This window comes from Protopterus annectens, chromosome 17.part0, assembly GCF_019279795.1.
Source record: "Protopterus annectens isolate FY-2018-M chromosome 17.part0, PAN1.0, whole genome shotgun sequence".
Lineage (NCBI taxonomy): Eukaryota > Metazoa > Chordata > Ceratodontiformes > Protopteridae > Protopterus > Protopterus annectens.
The window spans coordinates 497,090,269-497,107,376 of NC_056751.1; the positions used below are offsets into that span (position 1 = coordinate 497,090,269).

Genomic DNA, 17,108 nt, shown 5'->3' on the forward strand with positions numbered 1-17,108 from the left:
TGGGACCTTTCACTAACCAAATGGAGACATATTGGTTGTATCAAAGGCAGCTACCTCAAGATTACTTGCACTTCCTACGTCACCAAATGAAGACATATTAGTTGTAGCAAAGGTATCTGCATAAAGAATACTGACATGTTGCACGTTATGCCTCAGCATATTAAAGAGAATTCAAGTTCCTCAGTCCTGCATAAGAGACAGCTGCCACTGAGCAGAGTTTCTATAAAACTGCTTACCTAGCTCAGGTTTAAAGTTAAAAAAGGTTCCCCATGTGGTACAAAAAGCCCCACCTGGCCCTAACTTGCATGGATAAGTAAACAGAAAAGGCTACCATTTCCTGAGTTGCCAGGCAGTCTGGTATGCAAAGGAAATTATTGCCAATATATTTGTGTAGTGCACTGACATTTCTCATGATTGTCACATTTGGCATGCAGAAGATGACTTTCACTAGGCCATCTTGTTGGTAAGTGCAAGCTCACTGTGCACATTAAATGACTAGTGATACAGAAAGTGTGTATGTCACTGCTACCTCTCCAAAAATACATTTGTTCTATGTTGCACATGATGCTGATTACTGAATGGTTCATGAATCCTGTACTCCAGTCTTCAAAGTCTAGTAAATGTCATTATGACAGCTAACATTCAGTGACATGGAATGTGACAACTGCGAACTCAGTGTGCTGAAAAACACATTCCCCTCTGCCTGAATGCATCTGATACAGCACTGAATTACTTCCCTAACACAGAAAGTGGGTTGTGCATTGCTTATGTCATGCTACACAAAATGATGCTGCAAGGAAAGTTGGGCAGCCCTGTGACATTGCTGCAGTAGGACCAGTCTCAAACTCCAAACAAACACAAGCAGCCACATCAACATATCGAATGGACAGCATGGTTTCAGCAAGATGAAGCATTTCAAGGAGAGTTCCTCCAAAGCAGTGTCTGGCACAAAACAATGTAGCTGATGAGGCTTTTATCTATGAGGAGCCCCCCCACCCCCACCCGACATATCACTAAATTTTGCAACTATATAATGCATGGCTGTATGCTTACTACTTTTGATTCACAAACCCATATATGGGCATGCTGCTGTAAATGCAGTTTTAGACTCAAGAAGATGCCACCATTTTGTGAAGATAGTCACGGGGCCATAGCTGCTTTTACTACTGCCATTAAAAAGCACCTGCAAGATTTGTGAAAGAGACAAAAGTCATGTTTTTTTTTTCCTTCCCAGGCATTTTATAGATCAGCTGCTGGAACATTATGATGATGAGTCATTTAAAATATCAATGCCTGTTTTGATCTGGGTGACCTGAACAGAAGACATACAGTGGCAACTGCTGACTTCAAAACAGAGGGAGGCTAGTGGAAGCAACTTAATGTATAGGGCTAATTGTAAAAGGGTAGGATTTGAGCTATATTACAGCAGGACAATGACTATTATTTGTGGTCAAGAAACATATGGGGTCAGTCAGTTTCATCCACAGACTGCCTTAGTACCCATTCATTGCAGTCATTTTACAGACTATAAATAATTCAGATTTCAGACTCTAATGAAAAGGTAGCAGCAGTCAATACGCCAAATACCAGAATAAAGTGACTGGAAAATAAAATAATAAATATTCCAAATAAAAAAATTCCAATGTTTTGTCTTAGAAATTATACATGACAATATCAGGGGAGGGGACTTGAGAAACATTACAGAAGTTAATGAGCAAAAGTGGATAATGTTTTTCAAAGCAGGTAAACCACCTGGTTTAAACACTAAAGTTTCTTTGAAACCATTTTTAAAAAGTTGTGCACTGAAACACTGAAATGTTGTGTATTTGTTTTTAGGTATTTTATTATTTGTGTGCATATTGCTTTAAATCCTTAATGAGTGAATAATTAATTCTTTGTGACTGGTCATGTTTTAGTATTTAAACATGTTGGTATATTGTATTTTTATAGTCTGAAGAAGCGGTCAGGTGAACCGTGAAAGCGCTTATTATTAAACCTTTGATACAACTGTGCCATTTGGATTTCTTTACTGGATTCATATAAGACTTTTAATCTTATTGCCTGCAGCTGTAAGTGCCTGGAATTTTTATTTGGAATATCTAATGAAATGGTCCAGGTTTAAGTGAAATGAAACCCTAGACAAATGACTCTGTGGGAACCCTGTTTTGCACGCTGGTCCCTATTGTACTTTCCAGTGCACTACTGTTACCTTTTTTCTCCTATAATGGCCCCAAACCATCCAGACAGATTACTTCCTTTATATTTTTTTACAAGTTGTCATACTTCCTAACATTCTTCTCCTTCTTTTAAAAACACGGTAAACGTAAAAGATTCAAGTGTAATCAGTTTGGATTAAGTAAATGAATGGAGCCAGGCATCTTAGAGCCACCAGCACCCAGAAATCATGGGGTTTTAGATGCTCTCATTTGCATCATAGTGTTTTTTCCCAACATTTTTATCCAAAGATGGCCTTATCAGAAATCATTCATAAGGTAAGAAATCCAAAATTTTTTTTCAAGGAAAAATAAACTGTTTTTAAAGCTTAATGTTCAAATCTAAAAAAAATATTTCCAAATAAAATGAGAAGACAAATACTTATGATGATATGTAAATCCTAACTTTAAATATCTAGGAATATTGCAAGACTCCCTACACTCAAAAACTAATAGATAACTTCTATCTCTCTCTAGTTTTAGATTGAAATGAAAGTAAAAGCACAAATGCTTGCAGGCATGTATTATAAATTGGAAGGTCTCAGGGTGGAAATCAGAGCTGTTGGATTCAAACCTCAGAAACATGGGCTTAGAAAACATAGCTGTTTCAAATACCTAGGTCAAATACCTAGGTTTGCAGCCAGACAAATATCTCAGCTTCATTGCCTGTCTTGAGAAAAAAACAGGAACAAGGTTTATTCACTGCTATTCTGGGTCGACAAACTCTTACAAATTCTATCAAAAGGATCCATATCAGCCATCATTAAAATCATTCACTTCTCTTAACTGGAGTATGGCCTCCTCTCTGATACCATCTACTTCAGACACAAATGCCACACACATGCAGTCAATCACAAATAAAATATGCAGGCTCATCACTCACTCCCCTAATCCAAGAAAAAACAAGATGGCTCCAAGTCTATTAAAATACTGGCTTACTATTAGGCTCCCAACTGTTCAAACTTATATAGAACAAAACATTCTTCACTTTAAAACGTAAACTAATAGAACAACTCCATCCCATAACCTCAGAAAACATTACCTTTTAACTCCCTTAGAAGAAGCGTCCCCCAAGATCAAGACCACTGATTCTATAAAAATTCTGAGAATCTATTCGATCATATCTAAAAAATATATATCAAGAAAGGGGAAGGGTTGCCCTGATGGTTAATTTTTTCACCTTAAAGACGAAAGGTACATGGTTTGATTCAGAGCTGTAGTTATTTGGGAAGCATTGCTAGGCTTACAGTGACCCCAAGGATCACAAGGTTAGTAATCACCTTTGAACCGTCATACCTAGTATGCCAGAAACATTTAAAAACACATTCTAAAACTTACTAAATGCAAATGTTATTAAAACACATATTCTAAGAAATACTAAATGCAAATATTATTAAAAACACATATTCTAAAACTTACTAAATGCAAATGTTACACTCCAAGTCACATTAGTTAAGCATACAATTTTACCCACTCTCTAACAATGACACCATGCCTTAATATTTGACTGTCATATATACAGTGTATATAACTTCTGCAAAATGCATATGCTTATTGCAACTTCAATCAACTAAATAAATAATGCAAAGAATTTCTCATACTGGGTGTTTAAGTATACTAAGCCTTTTGTTGTATCTGTCTTTCTGTCTGGACTGTAATTTATTGGTGCACTTTCCCAGGGCTGAGACTGAAATTGGTAATTTGTGATTAGTACTCCACCCAGGTTACCCAATTGAAATAAATAATAAATAAAATAAAAGCAGAGGTAATACATGAAGACACCACATAGAACGAATCACAGCAAATGTAACTCAACCAGAGACACAAGCTTGGTGAGATGGTGCTGTTACCCACTGCACCACTGTTCAAGTCATCATTTGTTATCACATACTTCCTGACAACACTGCGGGTTTTTCCACAAAATGCAGGTCTTTGACTATGTGGAAAGTAAAAGAATTATGGGCAACTTGGTATTTCAAGTTACACTGCAATCCATCTTATCCCTTTACATACAGGTTGAACCCAAACCCATGAATTACAGACAATTTTCTGACTGCATATACCACAAAAAAACAATGACAACAGAGCTGTATTTTAACTATACAATCCAAAACAGAAAGAACACAGTTCACATCTGGTTATAGACAACTTAAGTAAACTTAAAAAATGACAGCTATGTATTAAAGGACATAAAATACTTTTGCAGAACACATTCATCTAAAGTTCTTCAAAACAATACATCCATAAAAAATAAGTCTAAAAAGAAATTTCTCAAAATCACCTGGTGTTAAATACTCAATAAAACACAAACCGATTCACATCAATTCCCTCTTATAAGAATTTAACCTCAAGACACTTTTGATAGACAATGTGTCATTCAGTCCAGGGACCACCCCTGGACTGATAGTCTAATTCCTTCATATCCAATGTATGTTTGACATTGCCCCATCTAAGGAATAATTCAATAATGTCTAGTACAAAAACAAGCAATTTTGAAATCTCTACAGTGAATACTATGCTTATATTGGAAGTTATCAGTAATTTTGTTTTTGAGAGCATGGTAATATTCATACATTCATCAATTTAATTTACATAAAGACTTTTCAACTTAAAAAGATCACAAATTAAACAGGATCCCAAATACACTATCCCATTAGAAAGATGTGTATATTTTTTAACTCAAATAATTCTTATTAAGATTTTTACTGTTACATAAGAGCTGTCTCATATACAGTTGCTTTGCTTGCAAAAAACAGTTTTGAATGAACCTAAAGGTGTCTTACTTATAATGACATTGTTGCTCAAATCTTTTTCAGTCATATCCTTTAAATAGCTAAACCTCTTGCTAGTGGATCATTACCTATGCTCAACAAGTTACTATGATCTGTCAGAGACTTCCATTTGTCCTTGTGTATTTTTTATCTCAATACTGTCCACATTATATTCCAAAGGGAATGACATCCTCTAATTTACATTAAAATCCACTGTTATTATCTCATTTATATTGCATTGTCTTAAAATGGGTATATAAACGTCCCCTTTGTGATGGGGGATGCATTTGACCATCTGCAGATGATACCACCTATATCTCAGTCAAAACACCTAGATCATTTGTAAAAGGTATCATTATTTGTAATCTAGGAAGAGTATACAACTCAGGTACTAAGTAAAGTAAGATCTTAAAAATATTATGCTAGAGTTCAAAGACTCTCTGGAAAACTTGTTTGATAAGTTAAGGAAGGATAATGCAAAGTTAGAAGACTTATGGAGAGACAAAAAAAAACATTTGTAACTAAAGAAAGTGTAAAGTGGCTGCAAAAAGTGAAAAAAAAAAACAAAACCTGTCACAATAGTAGATCAATGGGGCCATAAATATTGCTCAGAAAAATTGTGAAGCTAAAGCCAGGGGGTAAAAAATAGGTAGTTGCAGAAGTTTGCATAATTTCCAATGTGCCACCAGATAAGATAGAGAATTATTGTAATGGCATGTGCAAGGGCATACAATTAGAAAATATTAGGAGAACAAGACTGTTCCTTTTCTACCTCTAAGCTATGATACCTAAAGAGATCAATTCAATCTCGATTTGAAAAGTTTAAAAAATGTTCAAAGAATCTCTGCTGAATGATTTTGATAAGATTAAGAAAAGGCAGAATGACTAAAATGTGTAATTATACTATTGTTATCAAAAATATTAATAATTCATGTAATCTGGTACCAGTGGTGATGAATTAGAAAGCTATTCCAATGAACAAAGCATGGGCAATGGTGGCAATCCCACTGAACTATTACATCACTAAGATACTGCAGGTAAAATACTTACATTTTCCAGTAAGGACTTTTGGAAGACAACAGCATGGTCAACTGACTAGAAAAGATATGTGTTTATACCAGACATGAAGAAAAGTGATTAAACAGATTATAGAAGTGATCATGCAATCACTGCAAGGATTCTTCCCAGGACTATTCAGTGGAAAGTATATTTATACTTTAAATTGGAGTAGCTAGAAGTACAAGCCAGATTCAAGAAACAGTGAAGAGAAGCGACCATCATCATGTTTGTGAGATGGATCCTTGAGAACAGAATAATAATAATATCAAAAGGGCTATACAAATTATTTATAGCATGGCCTCTGGCTATAAAAATAATGCCTGGCAGATGGCTATGAGTTATAATCCCTGTGGTACAGAGTTTAATTCCCTCTGCCCTCAAATGCCAGCTGTGAGACCTTGAGCAGGAGACTTAACCAGACAGTGTTTGGGGTGAACTGAGATTTTGAACTATGTTTCCTAATGGTGTCCGAGACCATAAGCCTAGTAACTAGCTATGAATGTTTCCGAGTCACACTGAAAAAAACGGGTATCAGAACACATTACAGTACTCATGAACAATCTTTACTTTTATCAAAAAGCAAGAGTTTGAACCAGAAAGGAATAAAACAAATGATTTAGAACTGGTAAAGGTGTATACCACATTTCATATTTTCCCTTATAAGTGTTTAATTGGTTTATCACCACATAACCGAAAACGCGGTGGTCAAACCCAACAATGATCAATTCCGGTAACCACATTTTTGCATGTTGAACGGTTGGAATGTCACAAAACCAGCAAATATGACATTTTCAACCGCTCTACATCCAAAATGAGTACTAACATGGGTCACAAAGGGGACACGGGTTTGCGATCCGATACAGTTGCGTTTGGCAATGTGCATATTTTCCACAATCCTTTTGGTCATCAGGGCTCGACCATCCGTCCATCGGTTATACGGTGGTAAACCATTTAATTTATATGCAGAGCAAATCATCAGAGATGCAGGATTGTACAAAAGAACTTAAAAGTGTAAGAAAAGGATGAAGAATAATCAACAACCTTTTCTATGCTGATATAACACATAACTGGCTGAAAGTGAAGACAATCTGTTATATAGAGTCCTACCTGCATTAAGCAACATGTTCTCAAAATGGGTTTGCACTTTAACATGAAGAAGACAAAGATCCTGACAACTTGTAAAATCAACATACTTACTCAAGATGGAGGAGAAGTAGAAGTAATAGACAGCTTCATCCTAGTTTTTATCAATTGCCAGTTATATTATAACAAGCAATCTAGAAAGCTGATGGCAAACTGCTCTTGGCAGAATAGTCATGTAGGATCTATATAAGATCTTCAAGTGCAGAGTCATATCCTGGCATATAATCATTTAACTTGTTTAAGCAGTGGATTCCATTAGAGATTAGTTATGCTGGCTGAAGAAAAAAATCAGAAAAACTATCCAGAGATGGAATGAGTTAACATCAACTTAGTGTCAAACGTAACCACATCTCTCTCTTTCTCTGTCTCTCTCCCTCTCCCTGCCTTGCTAGCTAGAAAGATGGCATATCCATGTGCTGGGAAGGTTTTAAGGAGGGACTGGACCAGTCATTATCTAGTGGAGACAGCGGAGGATGCAGGGGAGGCATTTGTTGAAGCACAGTACATTTGCACATAATGCTTACCTCTCATAACCTCTAACCAAGATTTATTAAGTTCATTCTGGCAAGGTATGTACTACAGCAACACTTTACTGAAAATCCTGCTCCTCTTTTTGGGCATGATGAACATGCCTTCCAAGTTCACATTCAGGGTTCATCTTTACTTGTCTCTGAAGTGTCTATACAAGATTTATATTAAACAAAGTTATGCATCATTTTGATTGGTAAGTGACCAGGAACATTAGTTTGAATGAATAGTAGCCACTGGGGACGTGCAGAAAAATTTGAATTCTGCACCTCTGAAATATCTCAAATTGACAGCATTTTTGAAGAATGTATCTTTCTTGCCAAATTTTAAAATATTCACAGGCAAAGTGTTAAAAAAAGATAACTAAAGGGTAGAACTCTATGGGGAAAAACATTTTATACCATATCTGAAGGCTACTTATGTGCTAAATTGCTCCAACACAAAAATACATAGATCTGACATGATTGCAGGTAATACCAACAAAAGAAAAGGGTTGCTATGTTGCAGTCTTTAGATTGACCCAATGAGAATTTTGGTTCTTCAGATTATTAATGCATGCACCTGTTTTAGGAGCCATCTGAAATTAAGTACTGTCCTGTGAATCCACATTACAACTGCAGGCTTTATATTTTTGCAACATTTTATGCTTTTAGAATCTCCATTCTCTTCCTAATCTAGTCGTCCATTCTAGTTTGTTTCTTGTCTTGTTTGTGGGGGGGGTAAAAAAGAAATATAATCTTCACAGTAAAGGTTAACTAGTAAGTGCAACCACTCTGAGTGTTGTTTAACAAAAATGATAAATGATTGACACCTGCAAGCCACAAAGCAGGAAGAAAAGATCTTTAGGTCTAAAGCAGAAGCTGCAGGATTGAAAGCAGCAAGAAGAATTGGACAGAATGGTAGAAACATAAATACATGGGCGTCTCACAAACTTACAGTGATGTCCCTCACAGAGAAATCAGGATACAACGGATCAACATTCTGACCAGAAAAAAAAAAAAAAGAAACAGAAGAGTGAATTCATGTGTTACAATTTACCATTACAGAAACCCCTCTCTGCCAAAAAAAAAAAAATGATGTCACCCAGCTATGTGTAGTTTGTAACATATACTAAGGGAGTCCTGAGGCAAAGTCTGAGTTCTAAATACAATCAGTCAACAATTAAGCTGAACAGACAGCAGCTTTGTGAGGTGAGTGTTGTGTCTCTGATAACTGGAGGTGACACAAACTCTATAGTATAGAGTATAAATTTTAGCAGAACACAACCACCAGTACAGACTGTAAGTATAGCAGACGTCAAAGCAATTTACTAGTAAGCCATCTCAGTCTGTGGTGTGCACCCTGGTGGTGGTGCGCAGTTATATGTAGCTTTTCAGAGAGAAAAAAAAAAAACTTAAGTGCAGGACAAATTCAACAATATAGTTAATTTACAAAGCAATCATATTCTTATCACACAGAATTATATTTATTTATCCAGACATCCTGATGACAACCAAGTACTGTCTCTTTCAAAACCTCTTTCATTTAGCATGACTGAGCTCTCATAGATAACAGACTTGTAGAAGCAGCCACAAAATCTGATTCATTCACAATGCATACAGTACTGATTCCTCAATTTTCTATTGAATCAGTGGCCATCAGATATTCAAGCTACAGACCAATGGCAATGCACCAATGACTTAAAATGGAAGAATAATCTCCCAGAGTTAAGGTAAGTCTTCCAGTGTCCTGCATTTGTTAATGTGTATACTAAGTCTCATAAATGTCTAAGTGAGGAATAGAAGCTGATTATCTTACCACCTATTTCTTTAACTTGTTCCTCATAGTAGACTGGGGGTGAGGTGCAAACGGCAATGCATTTTACATACTAAAGTAAGATGATATGGATGGTATTACTGATCCCCCAATGAATGGATATGTGTTTTGAATAAAAACAGTCATGGAAGATGATCATTGATGTAAAAGGAAACAGATGAGTGAAGCCTCACTGATCAGAAGAATAATTACAGATGCTAGTGCTACAGCATTTCACTTTAGGAAATGATGAAGAGAATGGGGTGGCCTGGCAAACTAGACGGCATCATGGAAGAATGACTCAAGTAACATTCAAATGACCTGAAGTAAATTTATAAAAAGTTAGTAGAAAATATGTGTGGCACAGTGACTTGTTGATAAAAGCTATTAGCTTTATTCCTGATGTCAGGTTCCACTTATGATGGAGTCTACATGGTCTGCATGTGAATTTTTCCTTTCTACTCCCCCACTTCAAAAATAATCCGGTTGTTGGCTACTGTAAAATACCATTTATATGCAACTGTGACAATTGGCTTACAGAATGTCAGTTAATTTACACAGCTCAAAGATTGATAAATTAAATTAAATTTAAAAAAGGAAGAGCATGACAGTCATACAGAAAGGTAAGAAAAGTAGCGGCCAATATCTATATAATTATAAGTGACTGCAACTCTTTGGCATATTATATTAAGGAGTTTAGAAAACCCTGGTGAATAGGAAACCATCCCCATCAGTAGGCTTTAACTGTAAATCTCAGCCGTGCTTGTGTTCTGCATTAATAGCCTTTGTTTCAATTATTTGCATAAGCCAATGCACTCCTTTCAGTCTACATTCTTTACGTACATGAGTGGTGATTTATCTCTTCTATCATGTATTGGGGATTTAAAAGCTCATTTGCACCTACAGTAAAGCAGGTAGCATCTACTCTAAAATGGACACAGAGAAAATGAACAGAAAGTAGTGAACTGGCTCATTTCCAGAAATGAATGGATAAGACACTAGGAGACAGGAATGTAATAAGCATAAACATGTATACATAACTCTGTTTTAATGTTTCTGAATGACATGACAAAGTTTGAGCTACCATGTATGTACAGTCTCTCTCTCTTGACCTCCAAAATAAAATCTATCATTTGCAGTATAATTGATATAACTTGCTTGAACGCACACAGATGTGTGTGTGTGTGTGTGTGTGTGTGTGTGTGTGTGTGTGTGTGTGTGTGTATATATATATATATATATAAATACAGACACACACACACACCAACAGCATTCTAGTTATAAGTACAGTTATAACTAGTCTCATGCAGAAGACTGCTGGCTATATAGTCAAAATACTACAGATACATGTAAGTAGTCATGCTTGTTAATGCTAGAACAAACACATTAAAAATGTCATTTCACTTATTATAATGTACTGTTCATAAATTCATAAAATAAACTGTAACATTATTAATTAAGGATTTAAAAATGAGATACTTATTTAATAAGACAACTATTTAATTTAATAGCATTTGACTAAGAATACAATACCTTTTTTTCTAGCTGCTTCCTCCATTTCAGGATTCCGGGTAACCATGACGACTTTCACCATAAGGTTATTACCTCCTTGTCGGATCATGTTCACCACCTGCCTGTGTCCCACTTTGACTACGTTCTGCCCATTTACCTGAATAATTACAGAAAAGGAGGCATCACCATGCTGTAAATACCTTGCATCAGCCTATCACAAAAAGTGTACTCTCATGAATATGTAAATATGTAAACAGCATCTTAGGAATAGTCCCACGTTAGGTCTTGCCGTAAAGAGTAACAGCCATTATAAAGCATCTAGGAGTTATGGGATAAAACCATTGAACACATGCTGGTACAGTAAGCATTTTGATCTTAATCACATAATTATGTTTCATTCTACAAAATATGAAACTAATCTTACAAATTAGGTTTGTTTCCCTGACTATCATTATAATGTCTGTGAGTGGGTTTCATCCCCCAGCCCTCCATAGTTTTAATTTAGTTTTAATCTGATGGTTAGCAACTCAAAAGGGAAAGAGTGATACTGGATATCCTTGTTTCTTCTGTAATGCCCCTGTAGGTTGGTATTACCACATCAGACTAGAATTCTTTATTTAGCTGAATGTAGGCATTGGGCACTATAAAAGAATGTGCACTTGTTATTTTAAAAATTAAATGCACTATATCTCACAATCTTTCATAGTAGCAAAACATAAAGAAAATTAGGAAAGGGAGTCAGAATTTGGAAAAAGCTGCTATATTAAATAACCTCCATGACATTATCTGTTGTTCACAACTAAAAGACTTGGGAAAGACTCAGGATAAGAGGTGGAAGATACTGCCTGAAAGGTGTTTTCACCACCAATCACCCTACGGACATCTGTGCTGTTTAATCTGTTCGTGAGACATTTGGCGAACCATGCAGCAGCAATGCAATATACTTCTTGTATGGAACATTAAACTAGCCTATAATACAATATTACAAAGATCTGATACCCCTGCACCAATTTATCATAGGAAATGTTTCCTACAGTGTCCTACATAACAGACAGTGACAAGCCATCCAATTGCACGACAGATAATCTGCACATCTTAGTAAAGTTGTGCATGCCCTGGGGGAAGTTCAAGATGGAATAACTAGGACAGGTGTCAGATGACTCCAAAGGCTGCAGTTCTGAAGTATCCCATTGCCACTGCTGGCATAAGTACTTAATAGTATTCCACATACAGTTAATATACTTCTAGTGGAGATCCTGGGAATTCAAGGAAGGAAAAGCTTCCTATATCAGGTTTCTCCATCCTGAGCATTATGCTTTATATTTTCATGGAGCATGATGCTTGCACCAAATAAATGTGTTTTGAACCCTAACTGAATGAGAAATGTATCATTAAGCATAGCTTATGAGTAAGTAGAACTATAAATTAATCAAATTAACTAGCAAGATTAGTTAAAAATAGAAATTAATAAATTATTACTCTTGAAAATTAAAGTTAGACTGTTATCAGCATGTGCTAAAAACCTTCAGTTTCTATGTTATTATTTTGTTCTTTGGCTTTCTTTTTGTACTCCTTAATTCAAATACCATCTGACTTCTTCATTGGATACGTTTATTGAATAAAGCACTTGGAATTATTTTAATTTACCATAGTTACCATAATGTTAAAATCAAAATTAAATAAGGGTATTTACTCTCATCTAAAAAGCTTAATCAATAAGCAGCACTAGGAGTGAGGCACATATAATTTTTTAACACCTTTATTGAATTAACACTTAAGACACAGGCAAACATACATTTATATAAAAGGAAACAAACAATATTAACCATATTAACATGCTCATAGTTACAGGGATTATACAGACATTATGTGTCACATATATTCTTCTCTACAATTATCAAACCACTCTTACATAAATTGTTTAATTCCTGCATTGCCTTAAACCTCACTCTTCCTCCAAAACATTTCTCTGAATGTATTGTTCCTATATTTTCCATATTTTTATGTAATTTGCTCCTATTGTTTTCTAAACATCTTTGATTTATTTTATCTCTGTTACAACAGTCACAAATTCAAATACAGTTGGTATAGAGTATGATTTTCATTTTCTAGTAATTGATTTTTGGTGGCCACCAGAATTAAACTTAACAAGGCCTTACTATGTCTAGACAATTTATATCCTGTATCCAAGCTCAAAAAAAAAAAAAAAAAAAAACAATTCCCTTACTTATACTCATTTTTCTACCCAATATTTCTGACAGAGTACTTTGTATGGAATTGATAAAGTCTGCCAACTCATTACACTCCCAAAACATATATGCTCCAAGTTACCTCTGTCTTTCTTATCACACCTGCAACATTTGTAATCTACCTGAGGAAAAAATCTTTGGAGTCTTCTTGGGGGTATACAAATACATATGCAAATTTTCCAAGCAAAAATTATAACTTTTCTAGACTTGTTGCATATTTGGGAGCCATACATATGTTCTCCCATTGTTTTGTTGTGAATTGCTTATCCAGTCTCTCTTTCCAATATTTTGTAACCTTTTCTGATTAATTATTGTAGTTATTGGGCAATATTTTATATGTCCTACTAATTATCCCTTTTTAACAGCAACTTCTGTTCTAGATTCAATTAGAAACTTTACAAGAGCAGGTTTTAAAATCAGGATTCCTCTATCCCTTTCTCTTTGCCTGTAATATATCAATCCCTGATGAGGAAGGCAGTCTTTAGCCTGCAGTCCAAATGGCTTTTTAGCCTCTTCCCATTCTATTACCTCTCCCTCACTAGTTTTTGCTCCCTATACCTTAGCTCCTCTCCAGTTTTTTTTTTCCAGTAAATTCAGTCTACCTTCTGCCTGTTCTCTACCCTCACAATTGCAGTCACTCTATCAACATAAACTCCTTTCTCCAGTCTCATGTTTTCTTAGTTCTACTACTTTATGAATATAACATTCTGTGTGGCAGTTGTTCTCCTTAAGGATCTGAATCCAAAATCCCACTCTTTCTCCTTATTTCTTGAATTTCAATCTGCTTCATCATCAGTTTCCGCCTTGAATTATAGTGTTCTACTTGTGTTTCTGTAGGTATGTTTTATACCTCAGGGTTATGCCTTAACTGTGTAATTCTAAAATATCTTTTCAAATCAGTAATCCTAAACTACAGATAAAATTCTTCAATTCTTTATTAATTACTATCCATAACTTCTTCTCTATTTGATAAAATAAAATGTATCTATTCATTTATTCCAGTTTGATGATCGGGGAGGTCCACTGGGCTTGGGGAGCCCATTTTCAGTGGAGGCCCGGGGAGAAAAGCTCCACAATATATAGTTTAGTTACATGAATAATTACAGAGAAACTTTGCATTACAAACAACAGGTAGCATTCAAAAAGAAAAGTAAACAAACAATTACAATTACAATTTTGTTTAGGCAAGAAAGGCAGGCATATAGCTTGGTGGCTAGATTTTACAGTTTAGCTATTTATATAATCTGCATATGTGAGAGAGGTTAGCTAGATGAGAAGGTTAGCCAGGTGTAAAAGAGGAGGAGAGCTTGAAAGGTATGGGGTGAAGAGTACAGCTGCACTTTCTGTTTAAATAAAGGTAGGAATGAAGAAGAGTTTTAAAGTTTTCAAGGTTGTCAAAGGTCTTCAGAGAGGAGGGAAGAGCATTCCATTTTTTAGCTAAGGAGAAGGATAGCAGAAGCTGACCAGCTGGGCGCTTGGGTATTTGGATGGTAATTAGGTTTTGGTGGGTAGATCTAAGTGTTCTATGGGGGGGTATATGGTTGTAGGATATTGGATAGTGCAAGGCACTTAGTAGGTTGGAACAGTAATCTGTGGGCGGTGGTGATTTGAAGAAAGTCCAGTTGGTTGGGGAGTTCAAGCCAATTTAACGAGTGAAGGGAAGTAGAATAATGAGAGGAGGATTTGGTTTTGGTAGCAAATATAGAGATTTTATTATAACATATTTCCAGTTTGGAGGAGAGTGTGGAGGATAAATTACTAAGCAGAGGGGCACCATACAGTAGTGAGGGAAGGAGACAGGTTGTGGCGAGAGTTAGTTTGCTAGCAGGAGAGAAGAAGTAGTTGTTTTTATAAGGTAGGCCAAGTTTTATATGGCTTTCTTTATGTTTAGCTGGACTTGAGTGTTCAATTTTAGGTGTTCATCAATGGTGACACCAAGAAGTTTGGCAGAGGGAACAACCTCTAAGATACGAGTTGTTAAGGCTGGTTATTTGAAGTGAGTTTTTATCAATAGGGGATGATTTTGAAGGAGAGAATAGAAGGATTTTAGTTTTGTTGGCATTTAGTGAGAGGTGATTTTGGCGCATCCAGTTTTCGGTGGTAGAAAAGGCTTTTTGTGTTAGTATTTGGAGATCTGTTAGGTTAGAGGTGCAGCAGATCAAAGTAGAATTGTTAGCGTATTGTATGATATTAGTATTGGGTATGGCTTTGTGAAAGTCGTTAATAAAGATATTGAATAGTACTGAGCCAAGTATCGAACCTTGGGGTACACCAGTGGGGGTAGGAAGGAAGGTGGAGGTGCCCTGACCCCATTTTACAGTCTGGGACCTGTCTGAAAGATAGCTGGAGAACCAGGAAAGGGTTTTGTAGGAGAGGTTGAGATTAGACAGATGATTTAGTAGGTGGTTGTGGGAGATGGTATCGAAAGCTTTAGATAAGTCCAGCAGAACTGACCTGTATATAAAGTATATGCCTGACCTGTATATAAAGTTAAAGGCAATAAACATTTTCAGAACCTGTAGCTTGCTATTCATATCCATAAACACAAGCTTCCAATTTTTCAGTTTTTGTATTGTATTTTCTTTAGTCTCTTCCTAAATATCCTTATCTACCATAGCAGAGTCCTTTTTAACCCACATGTCTAAATACTTTATTTTATCCTGTCCCCATAAATATGGGTATTGATGAACCAAATCACATGAGACTACACAGTTTACAGCTATAGCTATTATTTTATCTTCATTCATTTTATATCTCAAGAGAACTTAAAACTGTCTCAGAATGTTGCACAACACTGTATAGTCCTTTTTGTCCTGTTCCACTTCAATAAACACACAACACCAAATGATATTTGACGACCTTTATTAAACTTCCATAAACATGATTGTTAACCAATAGTTATAAATTTCGACCAAAAACATGACAAAGGTGATAATAACATCCATGGAAGAATAACCATAAGGATAGTGTACTGCTGACCCTTGAATAAGCAGCGTTCCTCACTTGCACTAAAGAGGCAGCGTTCCCGCTCACCTTCAATTTATTGATTTAAACCACCATCCATATAAGCAGCTCAGCTTGCTTATTAACTTGTCCACCAGAGCAACTATTCACTTTCCTTCCAAACATATTGAAATACACATCCATCACCAGATGGGGAACAGAAGAGGGCAAACCTGTCCCTCTTCTCTCCCTTCCCTGCTAAAATACACACAATCCTTGCTAATAAAAAAGGGAGGGAGGGTAGCAACTTCACACCAAAATGTGACACCTACTTCAGTTACACTTGACAAAAACGCTCTAATCCCCTCTTTATTCTTACCTAATTTCCTCAACATCTCTGCCTCACATTTAACCCTATCCTACCCTTATTCTTTTAATCCCTCCTAACCTATGTATCTAGCACCACACTGAAGATGTCCCTGGACAAAAAGGTCTTTTCCAAACCTCATTTGTCTTGTTCCACTTCAACAAACACACAACACCAAATGACATTTGACGACCTTTATTAAACTTCCATAAACATGATTGTTAACCAAAAGTTATAAATTTCAACAAAAACATGACACGGGTGATAATAACATCCATGGAAGAATAACCATTAGGGCAGCGTACTGCTCACCCTTGAATAAGCTGCATTCCCCACTTGTTCACTTATCCCTGCACTAACGAGGCAGCGTTCCCGCTCACCTTCAATATATTGAATGAAACCACCATACATATAAGCAGCTCAGCTTGCTTATTAACTTATCCACCAAAGCCACTGCTCACTTTCCTTCCAAATGTATTGAATTGCACATCCATCACCAGAGGGGGATCAGAAGAGGGCAAGCCTGCCC

General features: G+C 36.0%; 1 protein-coding gene across 1 annotated transcript in view; it reads right to left on the minus strand.

Annotated features, from left to right (window-relative positions):
- SHANK1 (SH3 and multiple ankyrin repeat domains 1) overlaps positions 1-17,108 on the minus strand; it is a 3,668,399-nt gene that overhangs the window by 444,933 nt on the left and 3,206,358 nt on the right. Inside the window, exon 16 of the mRNA XM_044059396.1 lies at positions 11,042-11,177. Coding sequence (XP_043915331.1) covers positions 11,042-11,177 — 136 coding nt within the window. The remainder of the gene's footprint in view (positions 1-11,041; positions 11,178-17,108) is intronic.